This window comes from Tursiops truncatus, chromosome 3 (genome assembly GCF_011762595.2).
Source record: "Tursiops truncatus isolate mTurTru1 chromosome 3, mTurTru1.mat.Y, whole genome shotgun sequence".
In the NCBI taxonomy this organism is placed as follows: Eukaryota; Metazoa; Chordata; class Mammalia; order Artiodactyla; family Delphinidae; genus Tursiops; species Tursiops truncatus.
The window spans coordinates 117,635,926-117,654,735 of NC_047036.1; the positions used below are offsets into that span (position 1 = coordinate 117,635,926).

At 43.9% G+C, this 18,810-nt stretch overlaps 3 protein-coding genes across 3 annotated transcripts in view; all 3 read left to right on the forward strand.

The window, feature by feature from the left end:
- The first annotated feature begins 2,536 nt into the window (after nt 1-2,536).
- On the forward strand, nt 2,537-9,451 carry LOC101337742 (protocadherin gamma-A1). The gene is made up of 2 exons (XM_019924574.3): nt 2,537-4,957; nt 6,637-9,451. Exons 1-2 carry the CDS (start codon nt 2,537-2,539, stop codon nt 6,784-6,786), a joined length of 2,571 nt encoding a protein of 856 aa, XP_019780133.2. The 3' UTR covers nt 6,787-9,451.
- Nucleotides 9,452-9,926: 475 nt separating this feature from the next.
- LOC101336507 (protocadherin gamma-C4) overlaps nt 9,927-18,810 on the forward strand; it is a 171,868-nt gene continuing 162,984 nt past the window's right edge. The window contains exon 1 of the mRNA XM_073802615.1: nt 9,927-12,486. Within this exon, the coding sequence (XP_073658716.1) occupies nt 10,066-12,486 (2,421 nt within the window). The 5' untranslated portion in view covers nt 9,927-10,065. The remainder of the gene's footprint in view (nt 12,487-18,810) is intronic.
- On the forward strand, nt 12,494-17,824 carry LOC101338320 (protocadherin gamma-A3-like). The gene has a single exon (XM_033853289.2). It carries the CDS (start codon nt 15,293-15,295, stop codon nt 17,771-17,773), a length of 2,481 nt encoding a protein of 826 aa, XP_033709180.1. The 5' UTR covers nt 12,494-15,292; the 3' UTR covers nt 17,774-17,824.

The window sequence follows — 18,810 nt, forward strand, 5'->3', positions numbered from 1 at the left end:
AAGATGCCCACTGGGGCACTGCAGATGACAGAGACACCGTTCTCTGGGGCTTGCTGGTCACCATGCTCAATGACGACATTCGTCATGCTGCAGCTAGTCTTTGCAGGAGTTGTGGACAGACCTCAGCGACCACCCAGAACCTACTGCCAGAGCTACAGCTTTACCTGGTCATGGCCTTTTCGCCTTGATCTTCATGTTCTTCTTCCTAGCAGTGACTCTGGCCATAGCCTGGTGCCTGCAGTGCTCCTCCAGCCCTGCAATTCAGCCTGGTCCAAGACTGGACGTGGAGTTGCTCCCACTTCAGCAAGAGAGATTTGCCCTATTCCCACAGTCAATATGTGACTTCAGATATTGCAAAGTCTTAATTTCTTCAAGTTAACTCAGAAACATCTTCAACTAGATAGTTTCTGTAGTACCAGCAGTGAAGCCTTAACTATTACATTGGATTCAAATGTATTCGTGTGAGTTTTAACACTTTTATTTCATAAATATCACCCTGCTGTAAGCAATCCTGCTTATTTTTTGTTGTCTTTAGGGGTGTGCGAGAGCTCTACAAGTTTGCTTGCTAGTTTCTATGTATATTTTGATTTGTTTCGTTAGCCCAGAAAATTCCTTTGGGCAAAACTTTGTGCCTATTAATGTACGTTCTGAAAAATTATGTTTCTGGCTAAAGAGTTCTTTCCTCGAAATATTGAAGGAGGTTCACTGCATCTTTAAGTTCTGCTCTTGGGCTACATTATATTTGTCTTTGAGAAGCTGGGAAACTGTAGATTTGGTTGTGTAAGAACATAGAGTCTCTCTCCAAGAACTATTCTGGCCTTTGATTGTTTCCCTGCATCATTTTCCAGAGCCTTCTCAGTCATGCTGTCCATGGGTTGGCTGCCAATATCTGGCCCAATTTGTTCCTAAAATTGTCAGCTTCTGGAATGCAGAGATCATTCTTCCCTAACTTCTGTGTAAGGATAAATAAATCACACTAAGCCCAAGACACTTCAGTTAGTAACCTTTTACTAATTTGCAATGAGTAAAAGAAGGAAGGCAATATAGTTTTAAAATCTTGCTGTTTTAGAAAACCAACTTCTTTTGGAGAAAACATTAAGTGTGGATGTAGGAGAATACATATTATCCTAATATAGACTATCTAAAAATAAAGATGTGGCCTTTTTATTTTCAATTTTGAAAAATATCACTACCTCTTGTGTCTCTTAAATTTAGTCTAAATTAGATATTCATGTGACATTTTTCCAATGAAATTCCAAGAGCCCAGTGGTTTTTTGTTGTTTGTTCGTTTTGGCCACGTGGTGTGGCACGCGGGATCTTAGTTCCCCGACCAGGGATCAAACCCCTGCCCCCTGCAGTGGGAGCATGGAGTCTAAACCACTGGACCGACAGGGAAGTCCAAGCCCAGTGTTATTTTAATATATCAAAATATATTACTTTCAGCTGAGTTGAAGGTCTTTTAAAAGCCCATATTAGGGCTTCCCTGGTGGCGGAGTGGTTGAGAGTCCACCTGCCGATACAGGGGACACGGGTTCATGCTCTGGTCCGGGAAGATCCCACATGCCGCGGAGCGCCTGGGCCCATGAGCCGTGGCCGCTGAGCCTGCGCATCCGGAGCCTGTGCTCCACAACGGGAGAGGCCACAACAGCAAGAGGCCCGCGTACTTAAAAAAAAAAAAAAAAAAAAAGCCCATATTAAAGGTCTTTTTAAATCCACATAATACATAGATGCTTCAGTAAAAGAGGAAAAATAAGGATGGAGTAAAATATGTCCTTCAAAATTCCAAGGTTTCTGCTAAATATTCAGAGCGCAATGGATAGGAAATGGGATAGTCCAATTTTCTAAAGTCTTGCTTACACTCTAAAAGTTTATTTTTCCTTTTAGTTTTTTTCATCCTCCAGTCAAAGGGCATTTGCTCTTCTATATGGCCTGTGAAATTATCAAGTGATCAAAATGTACTACAGAAGAAGTGGAGGAATGATTTGTCCCCTTTGTGATACTTCCTGACTAGCAAATGGAAAGCTGATAGCTTGGGAATACTACTGGAATATCCAGGATAGCTTGGATTCTACTGTATGTTACAATTAAGCAATATGTAGATGTAACTAATTAAATGAACACAGCAATTTCTCCTTTTCATAGTTATAATGTATAATGCTTAACTATTTCCTTGACAATAAACTAAGACTTGAGGAAAGGTTGATCAGGTTAATGAGAAGAGAAAGTTCAAGTATTATCTAGGAGTGCAGTAACTGGTTAGGACTCTGGGTGCCGCTGTTCACCAGTCTGGGAGATAAAGGCAGCGGGCGCGCGCGCGCACACACCCACACACAAACACACCGAGGGGAAAAAAAAACTTCTTAGAACCTCCATCACTGCCAGATTGAAAACAGACTCCCTGAGGCTGCCCAGATCCTACTTCAGGACCCCTTTATGCTCTGAATTCTCCTGAAAATTCGGTTAATTTAGACTCAGAAGAGCATAGAAACAATACTGTTGGTGCCAGACTGGGAGAAAACTACGAAGCAAGAGAGCAATGACGATTCGAGTGAAGGTGCTCGGCTGCCGCAGGCTGGTCTTGCTGTTCCTTTTTCTGTGGATGTTGTTGGAAGCCCAGGCTGGGAAGATCCGCTACTCAGTGCCAGAAGAGACAGACAAAGGTTTCTTTGTAGGCAACCTTGCCAAAGACCTGGGACTACAACCCCAGGAGGTGGCGGAGCGGGGAGTCCGCATCGTCTCTAGAGGGAGGACTCAGCTTTTTGCTCTGAACCCGCGAAGCGGCAGCTTGGTCACCGCAGGCAGGATAGATCGGGAGGAGCTCTGCGCTCAGAGCCTGCAGTGTCTGGTGAGTTTTAACGTCTTGGAAGAGGATAAAATGAAGCTTTTCCCTGTTGAAGTGGAAATAATTGATATTAATGACAACACTCCCCAATTCCAGTTAGAGGAAGTAGAATTTAAAATGAATGAAATAACCACTCCAGGTACCAGGATCCCTCTACCTTCTGGGCAAGACCTTGATGTGGGTATGAATTCGCTCCAGATGTACCAGCTCAGCTCCAACCCTCATTTCTCCCTGGATGTGCAACAGGGACCTGATGGGTCCCAACAGCCAGAGTTGGTGCTGCAGAGTCCCCTAGATAGGGAAGAAGACGCTGTCCACCGCCTCCTCCTCACTGCTTTTGATGGGGGCAACCCAGTCCGTTCAGGAAGCCTCCGAATTCGAGTTCAGGTGGTGGACGCAAACGACAACCCTCCAGCGTTTACTCAAGCACAGTACCACACGAGTGTTCCTGAGAACGTGCCGCTGGGCACTCGGCTGCTCACGGTAAAAGCCACGGACCCAGATGAGGGAGCCAATGGTGAAGTAACATATTTGTTTCATAATATAGACCACAAAGTGGCACAAGTATTTCACTTGGATTCTTACACAGGAGAAATATCAAATAAAGAACCTCTGGATTTCGAAGAATACAAAATTTATCCAATGGAAATTCAAGCTCAGGATGGTTCAAGCCTCATGGCCAGAGCTAAGGTGCTGGTCAAAGTTCTGGACATAAATGATAATGCCCCAGAGGTGACCATCACCACTGTCACCACTGCAGTCCCAGAAAACTTTCCTCCTGGGGCCATAATTGCTCTTATCAGTGTGCACGACCAGGACTCCGGAGACAATGGTCACACTACGTGTTCCATTTCTGGAAATCTACCCTTTAAATTAGAAAAGTTAGATGATAATTATTACCGTTTAGTGACAGAAAGAACAATGGACAGAGAACTTACCTCCCAGTACAACATCACAGTAACAGCAGCAGATCAGGGAACTCCGACTCTATCTACCGAAACACACATTTCACTGCAAGTGACAGATATCAATGACAACTCCCCTGTCTTCCTCCAGGACTCCTACTCCACCTACATTCCAGAAAACAACCCCAGAGGTGCCTCCATTTTCTCCGTGACTGCCCACGATGCTGACAGCAATGAGAATGCACGAGTCACTTATTCCCTGGTGGAGGACACCATCCAGGGGGTACCTCTATCCTCCTTTGTCTCCATCAACTCAGACACTGGAGTCCTGTATGCGTTGCGATCCTTCGACTATGAGCAGTTCCGTGACCTGCAATTGAGAGTGACTGCAAGTGACAGCGGGGACCCGCCGCTCAGCAGCAACGTGTCACTGGACATATTCGTGCTGGACCAGAATGACAACACACCTGAGATTCTGTACCCCGCCCTCCCCACTGACGGTTCCACCGGTGTGGAGCTAGCACCCCGCTCCGCAGAGCCTGGCTACCTGGTGACCAAGGTGGTGGCTGTGGACAGAGACTCAGGCCAGAACGCCTGGCTGTCCTACCGCCTGCTCAAGGCCAGCGAGCCGGGACTCTTCGCGGTGGGGCTGCACACGGGCGAGGTGCGCACAGCGAGGGCCCTGCTGGACAGAGACGCGCTCAAGCAGAGCCTGGTGGTGGCGGTCCAGGACCACGGCCAGCCCCCTCTCTCGGCCACTGTCACGTTCACAGTGGCGATGGCTGACAGCATCCCAGATGTGCTGGCCGACTTGGGCAGCATGGAACCCTCCACCAACCTGGACAACTCCAGCCTCATGCTGTACCTGGTGGTGGCGGTGGCCGCGGTGTCCTGCGTCTTCCTCGCCTTTGTCATTTTGCTGCTGGCGCTCAGACTGTGGCGCTGGCATAGGTCGCGTGTGCTCCAGGCTTCAGGAGGAGGATTGACGGGCGTGCCCGTCTCTCACTTTGTGGGCGTAGACGGGGTGCGGGCTTTCCTGCAGACCTATTCCCACGAGGTCTCGCTCACCGCGGATTCGCAGGTGAGTCACGTGACCTTCCCGCAGCCCAACTACGCTGACACGCTCATCAGCCAGGAGAGCTGTGAGAAAAAGGATTTTCTATCAGCACCCCAGTCTTTACTTGAAGACAGAAAGCAAACATTTTCTCAGGTAAACTTTGTGTAGTAAATTTATCTAGATAAAAATAATTCCTGACTTTACTTACTTGCTTCCATTCTTTACTACTAACAGTTCTCTATTTCCCATATATCATTGTAGCTTTCTATTTACAAATCCTGGGAAATCATTAAATGTTTATATCCGAGTATATTTATCATTGTTCTTTCATTAGAACAAAGAGTTCTAATGAAAAGAGTTGTGGAAAGAGCACTGCATTAGAAACAAGGAGATTTGGCTTCTAAAGTTTTCTTGCTTGCTTCTGGCCAAATAATTTTATTTGTCTGGCTTTACCATTCTCTTATCTAGCAAGGATTGGGTTTTACTAGAAAAGGTCCACCAATATTAATGTGACTAATACTGTTTTCAAATATCCTTAAGTTATAAATATCTCCTAATTTATCCTTAAGTTTAATGTAGATGTCATCTGTCGGGGCGCTGTTTTATTTGGGGACATTTGAAAAAGTAAAGATTGTCTAAAGTAGTATTTTTAAGTTGTGTTAATATAAAATTATGGAAATCTAGGTAAGCTGCAAATTTAAACTTTCTTAGCCTTTTGTTTAGTCATTTATTTTGACATGTTTTATGCATGCTCAAGAATGCATCAACTGTTTAAGTAACATGAAATTAAGTAATAAGATGAATGACAGAAAATTTTCTGTGCAACTTGAGAAATAGTTTGAAGCCTCGTGATTTGTATATTATGCCTGTAATGTAAACAACTAACAGAAATCAAGTATATATTCCATTTTAATGTGTGTAAGCTCTTCACAAGAAATGCATTGTAGGGGAGTAAATCTATGCTTTGATATACTTACTCTGCTCCAATAACTTAAAGATACATGTATAAAATAAAAAAGAAGAAAGCAGAAGCATAGTCAGGCACAAATAAAAGATAGATAGCTAAATGGACAGAAGATGGGACAGAAAGTGGTGAGCCAGGCTAAAACTAAAGTGGGAATTCTAGTCTTGTACTTAGATGAGATTGTTCAAGCAGTGTAATAGGGACAAAAGGGCTTCGGGCTAAACAAGGGACCTGAGCCAGGCTTACTGCTTGCATCCAAAATAAGCAGTTAGGCCCCTTAGCTAGTTAAAAAGGCGGAAAATCACATAAAAACATTACCTACCAGTTCCCATGGTCGTAACTTGTTGCAAGCTAAAGACCAAGGGAGTAAGGTGGACACAGATGCTGGCTTCAGGAAATGAACACTAAGTCTCTCAGACCTGAGCTGTGATATTCAGAATACCACTGCTGCATACCATTAAAGTGCCATTAAAATACCTAGTTATGGCCTGGGACCTGGCGAATTCTGGAACCTTCTTTTGCTAGTGAGAATTTCCTGCCAACAAATTATTATTTTTTAGGTAATCTTTATTTTCTCTGATGGCTTTAAAAAAAAATTCTCTCATTCTTGCTGTATGTCTAGGTGTGGATTTTTATTTTTATTTTCTGTTTGGTACCAAGAGTATACTCTCAATACCATAAGTTGTTACAATTTAAAATTTTCTCAACTCTTATAATTTAAAACTTTGCTTCTGTGTATATATAAATGACCTTTTAACCTACTGAAACACCAAGATTGCCAAGTTGGTTGATTTTTTTTTTTTTTTTTTTTTTTTTTTTGCGGTACGCGGCCTCTCACTGTTGTGGCCTCTCCCGTTGTGGAGCACAGGCTCTGGACGCACAGGCTCAGCGGCCATGGCTCACAGGCCTAGCTGCTCTGCGGCATGTGGGATCTTCCCGGACCGGGGCACGAACCTGTGTCCTCTGCATCGGCAGGCGGACTCTCAACCACTGCGCCACCAGGGAAGCCCTTGGTTGATTTTTTAAATCCATCTATTCTGCTGACAAGATACGTGCTTAAAATAAAATTATACTGAAATACTGAAGGTAAAGATGTCGATAGATATGCACACACACCTTACACACAAGAAAGCAGTCATGTCAATTTAATATAACACCAAAGTAGTGTTTAAGGCAACAACATTAGTGGTGATTTTTTTAATGAACTGATCATACTTATAAAAAGAACAGACAACCAAAAGGATATAAAAATCATGAGCTCCTATTACCAAACAATATAGCTTTGAAAATAATACAGATTATTTTCAAATCTGAAATTTAAAAGAGACTTTAACACAGTTCCATAAGAAAGAATACATCACACAGGCAGAAAATTACTAAGCACACAGCGTATTTGAATAACAGAATCTATAAGCTTGATCTGACAGATTTGTTGGGTATTTGTACACACAACAAATATAGAATAGCCAATTTTTACATGAACATATGGAAAATCTACAACAATTTACTACATAGTCATCACAAAAATGGTAGAGCAAATTTCAAAGTACAAATAATATACATGCCTTATGTAGTTAAATCACAAAGTGGCTGGTGAGGAAAATAGGGAGGGATTAGTAAAAGGGTACAAACCTTCAGCTGTAAGAGGAATAAGGCCTTAGGACCTAATGTATAGCGTGAGACTACAGTTGACAACACTGTATTGTATAATAGAAAGTTGCTAAGAGTAGAACCTGATGCTCTCACACACACACAAAAAGGTAAATATGTGAGGCGGTGGATGTGTTAATTAGCTCAGTAGAGGAATCCTTTCACAATGTATACATATATCAAATCATCATGTTGTACACTTTAAATATCTTACAATTTTATTTGTCAATTATACCTCAATAAAGCTGGAAAAATCACAAAGCAAACATTTTAAAATAGTAGAAGGAAACAGAAAAGTTTGGACATTTAAATCTACAACCCTGAATTACTCTTGGATTTAAAAAATCACAATGAAATAAAAACTATAAGAATTAAAATATTACTTATTAAAAATTGTGGAATGCAGAGAAAAGAATATTTAGGGGTAAATCTGTAGACAACTATAAGAATTTCAAAAAGCAAATGATTTAAAACAAGTGAGTTTAGCTTGCCACTCAAGAAACAGAGCAAGAAAGATATAATATTAGCATAAATTTAAATAAAATAATAGGAAAAGTAACAAAAAGTATAAATTATTGAAATGCAAACAAAGAAGAATTATGATGATGAAGCAATAGAAGCCGACACCAGTGGGGAGAAAATGAAACTACTGTCAAGTCCAGTGCTGGGACTAATATCGGCTAGTCAGATGGCATGACTAAAATTCGTTTTAGAGATCTTAAAAGAAAACCCCGAATTCTGATTATAGACAAAGACCTGGAAAAGAGAAAGGGAAGGAAAAGCAAGTGAGACTAGGAAAAAATAAAACAGCTTAATACGAAGCAAGAAACATGAGTGGGAAATAATATACAGAGTAAAACCAGATGTTGTCAAAGACAAAGAAACAGAAATCTTTAGAGAACTACAATAAGGGATGTCGAGCAGTTATTTAATGAGACTCAAAAGTATCAAAACAATGTTGAAGAAAAAGTTTTAAAAAACAAACTAGAGGCTCTACTAGAAAACATGGTGAGTTAATATCAATTGTTTCCAATAAATATTTCATCAGGGTTCTCAGAGGAATGGGTTAAAAATGAAAAAAGTTCAATGGGGAAGAAGCCAAAAGGCAAAAAGACTGAAATGAGACCAGAAGTGTGCAATCTCGCTCAAGAATGTTGATTCAAAATCCTATCTACTATATATGTAATATTTATAGCTTACGACTAAATGGGGTTTATTACTTAGGGATGCAAGAATATTTCAATATAAGAAAATCTAATAATATAAAACTTCATATTAGGGGATTGAAGATAAAAAGCCATATGTTCATTTCAATAGAGGCATAATAAAGGTCTTGAGAACATTCAACACAGGATTAAAATCTTTTAGCAAACTGGAAATTGAATGAAACGTCCTTAACCTGATAAAGAGTATCTATCAAAAACTTATAGAGCTACCCAAAGCAATCTACAGATTCAGTGCAATCCCTATCAAAATCCCAATGCCTTTTTTTGTATAAATAGAAAAAAAATCCATCCTAAAATTCATATGGAGTGTCAGGGGACCTCAAGTAGCCCTAACAATCTTGAAAAGAACAAGGAACAAACCACCTTCAGTTTCCTTAATGTTCGTGCTGCCTCTCACCTCCAAGAATTTGTACTAAGGTTCTAGAACACTACTCCAGCCTCTTTCTTGATCCAGTCATACCCTTTAGGATCCAGCTTCAATCTTGTCCTGGAAAAGTCTTTCCTGACCCCCAAATCTAGGCTGGATACCCTTCCTATGTATTCTCCCATTGCCCAGGGTTTCCAACCATCATAGCAGTTACCATACTCTATTAAAATACTCTGTGTACTTTACTATGTCCTCCCTTATCCTGTAAGCTTCCTGAGAACAGGGACTGTGTTCATCAGGTGCACCATTTCTATCTCCAGCATCAATCAGGCAAAGTGTCAGGACTTAATTGGGTAGTCACCCAATTAAATGTCTGAAAATTCAATAATTTAAATACAGATTTTGGGGGAAAAATACAGGTTTTGAAGTTCAATACTAAGCCATTAAGCACAGAAATTTAAAATATATAACATTAGAATATAATGTAGCTAATATTTTTAGATTAATCTTATTGTCTCTGAATATAAAATAAGAGGTTGAAGATGTTTGGCATAAGGGCAGAGGCTGCCTTGATTAATGCCTCCAACGTTCAATGATACTCTCCTTGCAACTACTATCAAGGTCACATTCATTCACACCATTCTTATTCATCCTGAAAAAAAGACTCCTGACTTGAAAGAGCTACTTCTAAGGTATCTTAGAACTGTAAGATTCTTCAAAACAACTTGAAAGTCACAGGGGCAACAAATAATAACTTGGGTTTACCTAAAAGAGTGCAGAAATTACTTAGGCCTCTGGGCGTCGCTGTTGACCACCTAAGAAGTAAGCCTGTGAGACATCCACTCCAACCTTACGGCTCGCATAACACAAAAGGCTGGGCGTTTGGCCCGCAAGCTTCGGGACAGCAAAAAAATTAAGTCCAGCAGCCCACTACTTCTCTCCACAGTTACCTGGGTCCCGTGAATGCTGGTCACCTCAGACCCTGAGGAATAAAGATTGGAATCCCGGCCTGGATGCTGGAAGTTGCCTGGGAGAAAAGACTGCAGCTCAAGAAATGGCGGCTCTGCTAAAGTTGCCAAGCCGCGGAAGGCTTGTCCTGCTGTGCCTTCTTTTGGCGACCCTATGGGAGGCTGGAGCTGGGCAGATGCGCTATTCTGTGCCAGAAGAGATCGAAAAGGGCTCATTCGTGGGCAACATCGCTAAGGACTTGGGACTGGAGCCTCAGGAGTTGGCGGAGCGCGGAGTCCGCATCGTCTCCAGAGGTAGGACGCAGCTCTTTGCTCTGAACCCGCGAAGCGGCAGCTTGGTCACCGCAGGCAGGATAGACCGGGAGGAGCTCTGCGCTCAGAGCGCGCGGTGTCTGCTGAGTTTCAACATACTCCGGGAAGATAAATTGAGTATTTATTCAGTAGAGGTGGAAATAACAGATATTAACGATAATGCCCCTCGCTTTGTAGTAGAGGAACTGGAGCTAAAAATCAGTGAACTGACTACGCCAGGATTCCGGATCCCTCTGAAGAGCTCGCATGATGCAGACGTCGGAGAGAACACCCTCCAAAGGTACGAACTTAATTCAGATGACCACTTCTCCCTGGACGTGCGAAGCGGAAAAGATGGGAATAAGTATCCGGAGCTGGTGCTGGAACGCGCCCTTGACCGTGAGGAAGAAGCCGTTCACCATCTCGTTCTTGTGGCTTTGGACGGGGGCGACCCTATCAGATCTGGCACCTCCCGCATCCGCGTGATGGTCCTGGATGCGAACGACAACGCGCCTGTTTTTACACAGCCCGAGTACCATGTAAATGTTCCAGAGAATACGCCCGTAGGCACCCGGATACTCACAGTGACCGCCACTGATGCAGATGAGGGATACAACGCTCAAGTGGCATATTTTCTGGAGAAAAATCCTGAAGAAACCTCAGAGGTATTTGAGCTTAAGTCATCATCTGGAGAAATAACGATCACAAAAAGCCTAGATTATGAGGATGCCAAATTCCATGAAATTGATATTGAAGCTCAGGATGGTCCAGGCCTTCTGACCAGAACGAAGGTCATTGTCACTGTTCTCGATGTAAATGACAATCCCCCAGAATTTTACATGACGTCTGCTACCAGCTCAGTTCCTGAAGACTCTCCTCCAGGAACCACAATTGCACTTTTCAATGTACATGACAGAGACTCTGGGCAGAATGCATTTATCACATGTTCACTCTCGGAGAACCTTCCTTTCAAATTAGAAAGGTCAGTGGACAATTACCACCGACTGGTTACAACCAGAGTCCTTGACAGGGAACAGTTTTCTTTATACAACATCACTGTGATTGCTAAAGATGGAGGGAACCCATCTCTGTCCACAGATGCTCACATTTTGCTGCAGGTGACAGACATCAACGACAACCCTCCCACCTTTCCCCACACCTCCTACTCTGCCTACATTCCAGAAAACAACCCCAGAGGTGCCTCCATCTTTTCCATGATGGCGCATGACCCTGACAGTGATGACAACGCCCATGTAACCTATAAGTTGGCTGAGGACATCATTCAGGGGGCACCTCTGTCCTCCTACATCTCCATCAACTCTGACACTGGCATCCTCTACGCGCTGCGTTCCTTTGACTATGAGCAATTCCATGAACTGCAGTTGTGGGTGACAGCGCATGACAGTGGGAACCCACCGCTCAGCAGCAACGTGTCTCTGAGCATATTCGTGCTGGACCAGAACGACAACGTGCCGGAAATTCTGTACCCCGCCCTCCCCACCGACGGTTCCACGGGTGTAGAGCTGGCACCCCGCTCTGCAGAGCCCGGCTACCTGGTGACCAAGGTGGTGGCTGTGGACAGAGACTCGGGCCAGAACGCCTGGCTGTCCTACCGCCTGCTCAAGGCCAGCGAGCCGGGACTCTTCGCGGTGGGGCTGCACACGGGCGAGGTGCGCACAGCGCGGGCCCTGCTGGACAGAGACGCGCTCAAGCAGAGCCTGGTGGTGGCGGTGCAGGACCACGGCCAGCCCCCTCTCTCGGCCACCGTCACGCTCACCGTGGCGGTGGCGGACAGCATCCCCGAGGCCCTGGCCGACTTGGGCAGCATCAGAACCTATGCCAACCCCGACGACTCAGGTCTCACACTCTACCTGGTGGTGGCGGTGGCTGCGGTCTCCTGTGTCTTCCTCGCCTTTGTCATTGTGCTGCTGGCGCTCAGGCTGAGGCGCTGGCACACGTCGCGCCTGCTCCAGGCTTCAGGAGGCGGGTTAGCGGGTGTGCCCGCCTCTCAGTTTGTGGGCGTGGACGGGGTGCGGGCTTTCCTGCAGGCCTATTCCCACGAGGCCTGGCTCACCGCGGACTCGCGGGGGAGTCACGTCATCTTTCCGCAGCCCAACTACGCGGACACGCTCATCAGCCAGGAGAGCTGTGAGAAAAAGGATTTTCTTTCAGAACCTCAACTTATACCTGAAGACAAAGAAGAAACTTTTTCTCAGGTAAATTCTCTTCGCAATATACCTGTGAGCTACTTTGCTAAAAGAAATTTTACCTAATTACTTAGCTGTCTCCACAGTTTACCATACCTTTTCTATTTCCCATATTTCTTTGTGGATATATTCAATTTTTAGGAAATTAGTCCTGGTGAATTATTTCTTTCTAGTTCTAAGTGTTCACACAGTGTAAACAGGAAGAGGAGCTAGAATCATTGCGTCATGATTATAAATCAGGAGTTAGTAAGTGAAGGTGATATTTAGGTTATCAAAAGAGCACTGCCTGAGGAACTGGCGTGTCTGGCTTCTCATACTTCTTTCTCGTCCCTGAGGAAACCATCCCCTGCACCTGGATCAACAATTCTTTCCTTCTTAGAAATATAAATGTTGACTTTTATGTTTCCCCAGATGCCTCCCTCCTTTAAAATTTAAGGCTTTTATGTTTATTTATATTTGTTTATGAATAATGAAATACTTTAGTTGGTTGTTTTCTTCTCACTCAGTCTTAATATTTTTTCTTCAGTTTGGCAGTGAGATTCTTCATTTTTCTTGATTTGCATGATCTTCCCTATTAAAAGATGCAAATTTAGAAATATATATACTTCACCGTGTTTCAGGAGGGTATGTCATGGAATCTCTGTTTAGTTAAAAATCTCATTAGCCTCTAAAGTAGCTCTGTGTTCCTTTAAGAAGTGACTGAGTTATCATTTGCTCTATAATACATGGTTTGTATAACAGTAAAGATGTTTCTATTCCGTGTTACTTTTTAAAAAAAAATTATTTATTTATTTATTTATTTTTGGCTACGTTGGGTCTTCGTTGCTGCACGTGGGCTTTCTCTAGTTGCAGCAAGCAGGGGCTACTCTTCATTGTGGTGCGTGGGCTTCTCATTGCGATGGCTTCACCTGTTGCAGAGCATGGGCTCTAGGTGCACGGGCTTCAGTAGTTGTGGCTTGCGGGCTCTAGAGCGCAGTCTCAGTAGTTGTGACATACAGGCTTAGTTGCTCCATGGCATGTGGAATCTTTCCAGACCAGGGCTCAATCAGTGTCCCCTGCATTAGCAGGAGTATTCTTAACCACTGCGCCGGCAGGGATGTTCCCCCCCCCCCCCGCCGTTACTTTTATTTTTTCTCATATGTGCAAACCACATTGCCTTTTTATCTTTAAAAATAATATATATCCTCAAGGGATTCAGAGACCATATCAAATTATTGCCCCTAAAGGTTCTCCTTTTACATTTCCCTTCTCAAAATTTCCTACTCACAGCAGCTGTTAAAAATGTTTCCAATTCCTCAACCAACATATGTCCCCTTTACAACCAAGTTTACCTTCCCCATTCCTCTTCCCATGTTGGCTTTTAGTATGTTAGTTATATATTTAATAACAGAGAACAAAAATTATACTAATATATAAATGGGATCATCTTTTATTTGGAAATAATCATGTACTAACTAAGTCATGTATATAATGGTATTGTCATTCTTTAAGGTGCTGTGGTTCTTTATTGTTTAAGGGCATTGGAGGGAGAATTGATCTGAAACAATGCATTCCATTGTCTTACTACTGTTACATAATATTCTTTGAGATAAAGTTGGAACTCACTGTGGAAAAATATGTCATAACATTTTGCAGGTAAATAAAAGTATGAACTGAGGAAAATTGAATACAAAGTTCCTTCTAGTGCTTATAGTAACACTTCCTGAAAATAAATGCCTTATACATAGGTATATAATGCATCATGATTGAAGTGACAAATGAATTCCTATTTGTGTGCTTGGAGAGGAAAACAAATACAGGAAAAGGGTTTCTGGCATATAAAACAAAACTTTATCTCTACTAGTTTCAGTTTTTCAGTCCTTAAAAACATCTTCATACTCTAGATTTAGGCAAAGTGGACTACTTTCAGTACCCTGAAGTTCTGTGGTTTCTCTCTCACATCTAGGCATTCCCATGCTCGCCTCTCTCACATCCAGGCCTTATCCCTGATCCACTCCTCTCATGTTTCTTGGGGAAGCCTTTGCTAACCTCCAAGGCCAGGTTGGAGGCCCTCCCATTGCCCTTGGCTTCTCCCATTATGGTAGTTATCTCAATGCACTGTAATTCCTTGTTTGCTTTTATATCCTTGTAACTCTGTGAAAGTGGCTGTGTTCATATTGTTCACCTTAAATCCCCAGGTTTTGTCGTACACTTAATTATATGTGTGTTTAATGGATGGGTTAAATGGAAAATATTGAAACCAAGATGTCAGGCCATCAAGGACAAATTTCAAGAGGCATGCCTATAAATATGGCTGATATTTCTGTGAGGTTCTTAAACTTTGTCTGAACATTTCAAAACAGTAACTTCAGCATGTTTGAAGCAATATTAATGATCTTAAGATTAGCTCATGGCTTCCCAAGGAAGATAACTTGAAGTCACATCCTTTAACATATAGCGATTCAGTTATGTGAAATAAAAACTGATCCCATTACCTCTGATAAAAAGAATTTCAGGTGCTGAGAAACAGAAAGTCTGGCTTGGGTTTGTCTAAGAGGGTGCAGTAAACGGTTATGCCTCTGAGCGTCGCTGTTCACCACTCAAGGAGGAAAACGCCACTGAAGAGCTAATCCATTTCCTTGTTTCCAAAGAGCAAAGAACCAGCAAATCACATTTACAAGATCCGAGGCTGCTCCAACGCTCACCCTTTCAGTCAGCCAGCTCCGTAACCTATAAATTAGGCCCACGAAAGGGTTAGTTCCTTGAGAAAATAAGACTGAAGTCCGTCGTGAGAAATTGGTACCCAATTCAGAGAAAATAATTCACCAAAAAGGAAATGACCAATTACCTGAGATTCAGAAATGGCGGAGGACTGGCCCTGCTGTACGCGCTTCTGGGGACGCTGTGCAAGACCGGATGCGGGCAGATCCGCTATTCGGTGCCAGAGGAGCTGGAGAAGGGCTCCTTCGTGGGCAACATCGCCAAGGACCTGGAGCTGGAGCCCCAGGAGCTGGCGGAGCGGGGAGTCCGCATCGTCTCCAGAGGTAGGACGCAGCTCTTTGCTCTGAACCCGCGAAGCGGCAGCTTGGTCACTGCGGGCAGGATAGACCGGGAGGAGCTCTGCGCTCAGAGCGCGCGGTGTCTGGTGAGTTTTAACATCCTGGTTGAAGACAAATTGAAAATTTTTGAAGTAGAGATAGAAATTAAAGACCTTAATGACAATGCTCCTGATTTTCTAACAGAGGAATTGGAAATAAAAATTGGTGAACTAACGGTTCCAGGAACTCGATTTCCACTCAAGACTGCATTTGACCCAGATGTGGGCATGAACTCTCTGCTGAACTATCAGCTCAGCCCAAATGACTACTTCTCCTTGGCTGTGAAGAGTGTCTCTGATGGGGCCAAGTACCCAGAGCTGGTGCTGCAGCAGGCTCTTGACCGTGAGGAAAAGAAAGTTCACCAGCTTGTCCTAATTGCTTCTGATGGTGGCGACCCTGTTCATTCTAGCAACTTGCGCATCCAAGTGATAGTGCTGGATGCAAATGACAATCCACCAGTATTTACTCAGCCTGAGTATCGAGTAAGTGTTCAGGAGAACTTGCCGGTAGGCACCTGGCTGCTCACGGTGAATGCCACTGACCCTGACGAGGGATTTAATGCTCAAGTATCCTATGTACTAGATAAAATCCCTGGGAGAATCGCTCAGATTTTTAATCTCAACTCAGTGACTGGGGATTTATCAATATCACAAAGCCTAGATTATGAGGATGCTACTTTCTATGAAATTAAAATTGAAGCACAAGATGGACTAGGTCTCCTTTCAAGAGCTAAGATTCTGGTCACAGTTCTGGATGTGAATGACAATGCCCCGGAAATTACGATTACTTCTCTCACAGGATCAGTCCCAGAAGAGGCTACTGCTGGAAGGGAAATTGCCCTTATCAACGTGCATGATCGGGATTCGGGGCAAAATGGGCAAGTCACAGTTTTTGTTCTGGGAAATATGCCATTTAATTTAGAAAAATCGATAAACCGATATTACCGCTTAGTGACAGCCAGATGCCTGGACCGTGAACGGGTGTCCGAATATAACATCACTCTGAGAGCTACAGATTGGGGAAGTCCGCCGCTGTCCACAGACGCACACATCACCCTGCATGTGGCGGATATCAATGACAACCCACCTGCTTTCACTCATGCCTCCTATTCTGCCTACATTCCTGAAAACAACCCCAGGGGAGCCTCCGTCTTCTCTGTGACCGCCCAGGACCCTGACAGCATCGAGAACGCCCACATCACCTATGCACTGACTGAGGATGCCTTCCAGGGGGCACCTCTCTCCACCTACATCTCCATAAACTCGGATACCGGAGTCCTGTATGCCTTGTGCTCCTTCGACTATGAGCAGGTTAGAGACCTGAAACTATTGGTGACAGCCAGTGACAGCGGGGACCCTCCACTCAGCAGCAACGTGTCTCTAAGCATACTCGTGCTGGACCAGAATGACAACACACCTGAAATCCTGTACCCCACCCTCCCCACCGATGGTTCCACGGGTGTAGAGCTGGCACCCCGCTCTGCAGAGCCCGGCTACCTGGTGACCAAGGTGGTGGCTGTGGACAGAGACTCAGGCCAGAACGCCTGGCTGTCCTACCGCCTGCTCAAGGCCAGCGAGCCGGGACTCTTCGCGGTGGGGCTGCACACGGGCGAGGTGCGCACAGCGCGGGCCCTGCTGGACAGAGACGCGCTCAAGCAGAGCCTGGTGGTGGCGGTCCAGGACCACGGCCAGCCCCCTCTCTCCGCCACAGTCACTCTCACAGTGGCAGTAGCTGACAGCATCCCAGACGTCCTGGCCGAATTGGGAAGCCTCAAGCCCTCAGCAGAACCTGACGACTCAGGCCTCACACTGTACCTGGTGGTGGCAGTGGCCATAGTGTCCTGCGTCTTCCTGGCCTTTGTCGTCGTGCTGCTGGCGCTCAGACTGCAGTGCTGGCACAGACCGCATGTGCTGCAAGCTTCGGGAGGTGTACCAGCGGGCGTACCCGCCTCTCATTTTGTGGGCGTGGACGGGGTGCGAGCTTTCCTGCAGACCTATTCCCAGGAGGTCTCGCTCACCAGGGACTCGCGGAGGAGTCACTTGATCTTCCCGCAGCCCAACTACGCGGACACGCTCATCAGCCAGGAGAGCTGTGAGAAAAGCGAGCCTCTCCTGATATCTCAAGATTTACTTGAAATGAAAGGAGATGACAAGCAAATTCAGGTGAGCTTATTTCTTTTTGAACATTATAAAGAACAGTTATGCCAGTGTGGTTATTAAAAAGCTTTAACACACATTTATTTGAAAATAAAGCAATGTGGTCGTCATTGATTCTTTTGTTTAAATATATGTTCCTCTCTTCTTCTGGGATTGTGGTGGGGCTGCACTTGCTGATCTGGTATGGCTGAGTGGGCCTAGTAAATAGTTCTGACCAATACATTGTAAATGGAAGTATGTGAATTTCTTCCCAAACGAAGTTCTAGTTGCCATTGTAAGAATTACCAGATTTCTAACTTACTCTTTGAACTTGTGACTGTGCCATCTATCTGGGTCCTTGAATAACTACAGTGACAGAAGAGCCCTGTGGTTGACTCAACATTGATCTGTATATCTGTGATAAGTAGACTTTTTTCATTTTAAATCACTGTGATGAAGTTTGTCACTCCAACCTACCTAGTCTATCCTGGTAAACAGGCATATATATATATAAAGCATATATATATAATATATATTATATATATATAAACACACATATATATGGTATTTTAGGCTATAATAATATGATGCTTAACTCCTTCCAAGACAGACCAATCTCATTTCATCCTGATGACATAAAAATGATAGGGTAAAAAACATAGATGTTGGTCAAATTCTTTTACCTGGCATGTAGTCCCTACTTTGTATACTTAAAGTGTGTGTGTGTGTGTGTGTATCCATGTGGATTTCAGCCTTTTCTCTGAAGGTGGGAAGCTCAATTGCCTAAACTGTTATGAGCCTTGGAGTGGCAGGTCTTGTCCTTTGGGAAGGATTTTAAAATGTTAGGAGATATGTCTTAACCTCTATGAGAGGTTTCCAGACCATCCACTTCAACAATGGAATAGGAGTCCTACAACTTATTGGGCTAGAAATTGTTGGCCCATTTTGAAATTTATGAAATTAATTTCACCCATAAAATCGCACCAGAGAGTCATCCAAAATTAGGCCAAAACAGATTTCATTAGGTCTCAAACAAAGGAATACAGCTCTCCTTCAGTGTGTTAGGAAAAGGTACAGTCAAAAGTGTGAGACAAAAGGACCTGAACGAAATAACTGAAAGC

What these genes read in the sequence shown, in the direction of transcription:
- LOC101338320 (XM_033853289.2), top strand. Translation starts at nt 15,293, where the DNA reads ATGACCAATTACCTGAGATTCAGAAATGGCGGAGGACTGGCCCTGCTG.
- LOC101337742 (XM_019924574.3), top strand. Translation starts at nt 2,537, where the DNA reads ATGACGATTCGAGTGAAGGTGCTCGGCTGCCGCAGGCTGGTCTTGCTG. An exon ending in GAAAGCAAACATTTTCTCAG is followed by an intron (nt 4,958 to 6,636) that starts GTAAACTTTGTG and finishes TGTGGAGCACAG; the next exon opens with GCTCTGGACGCACAGGCTCA.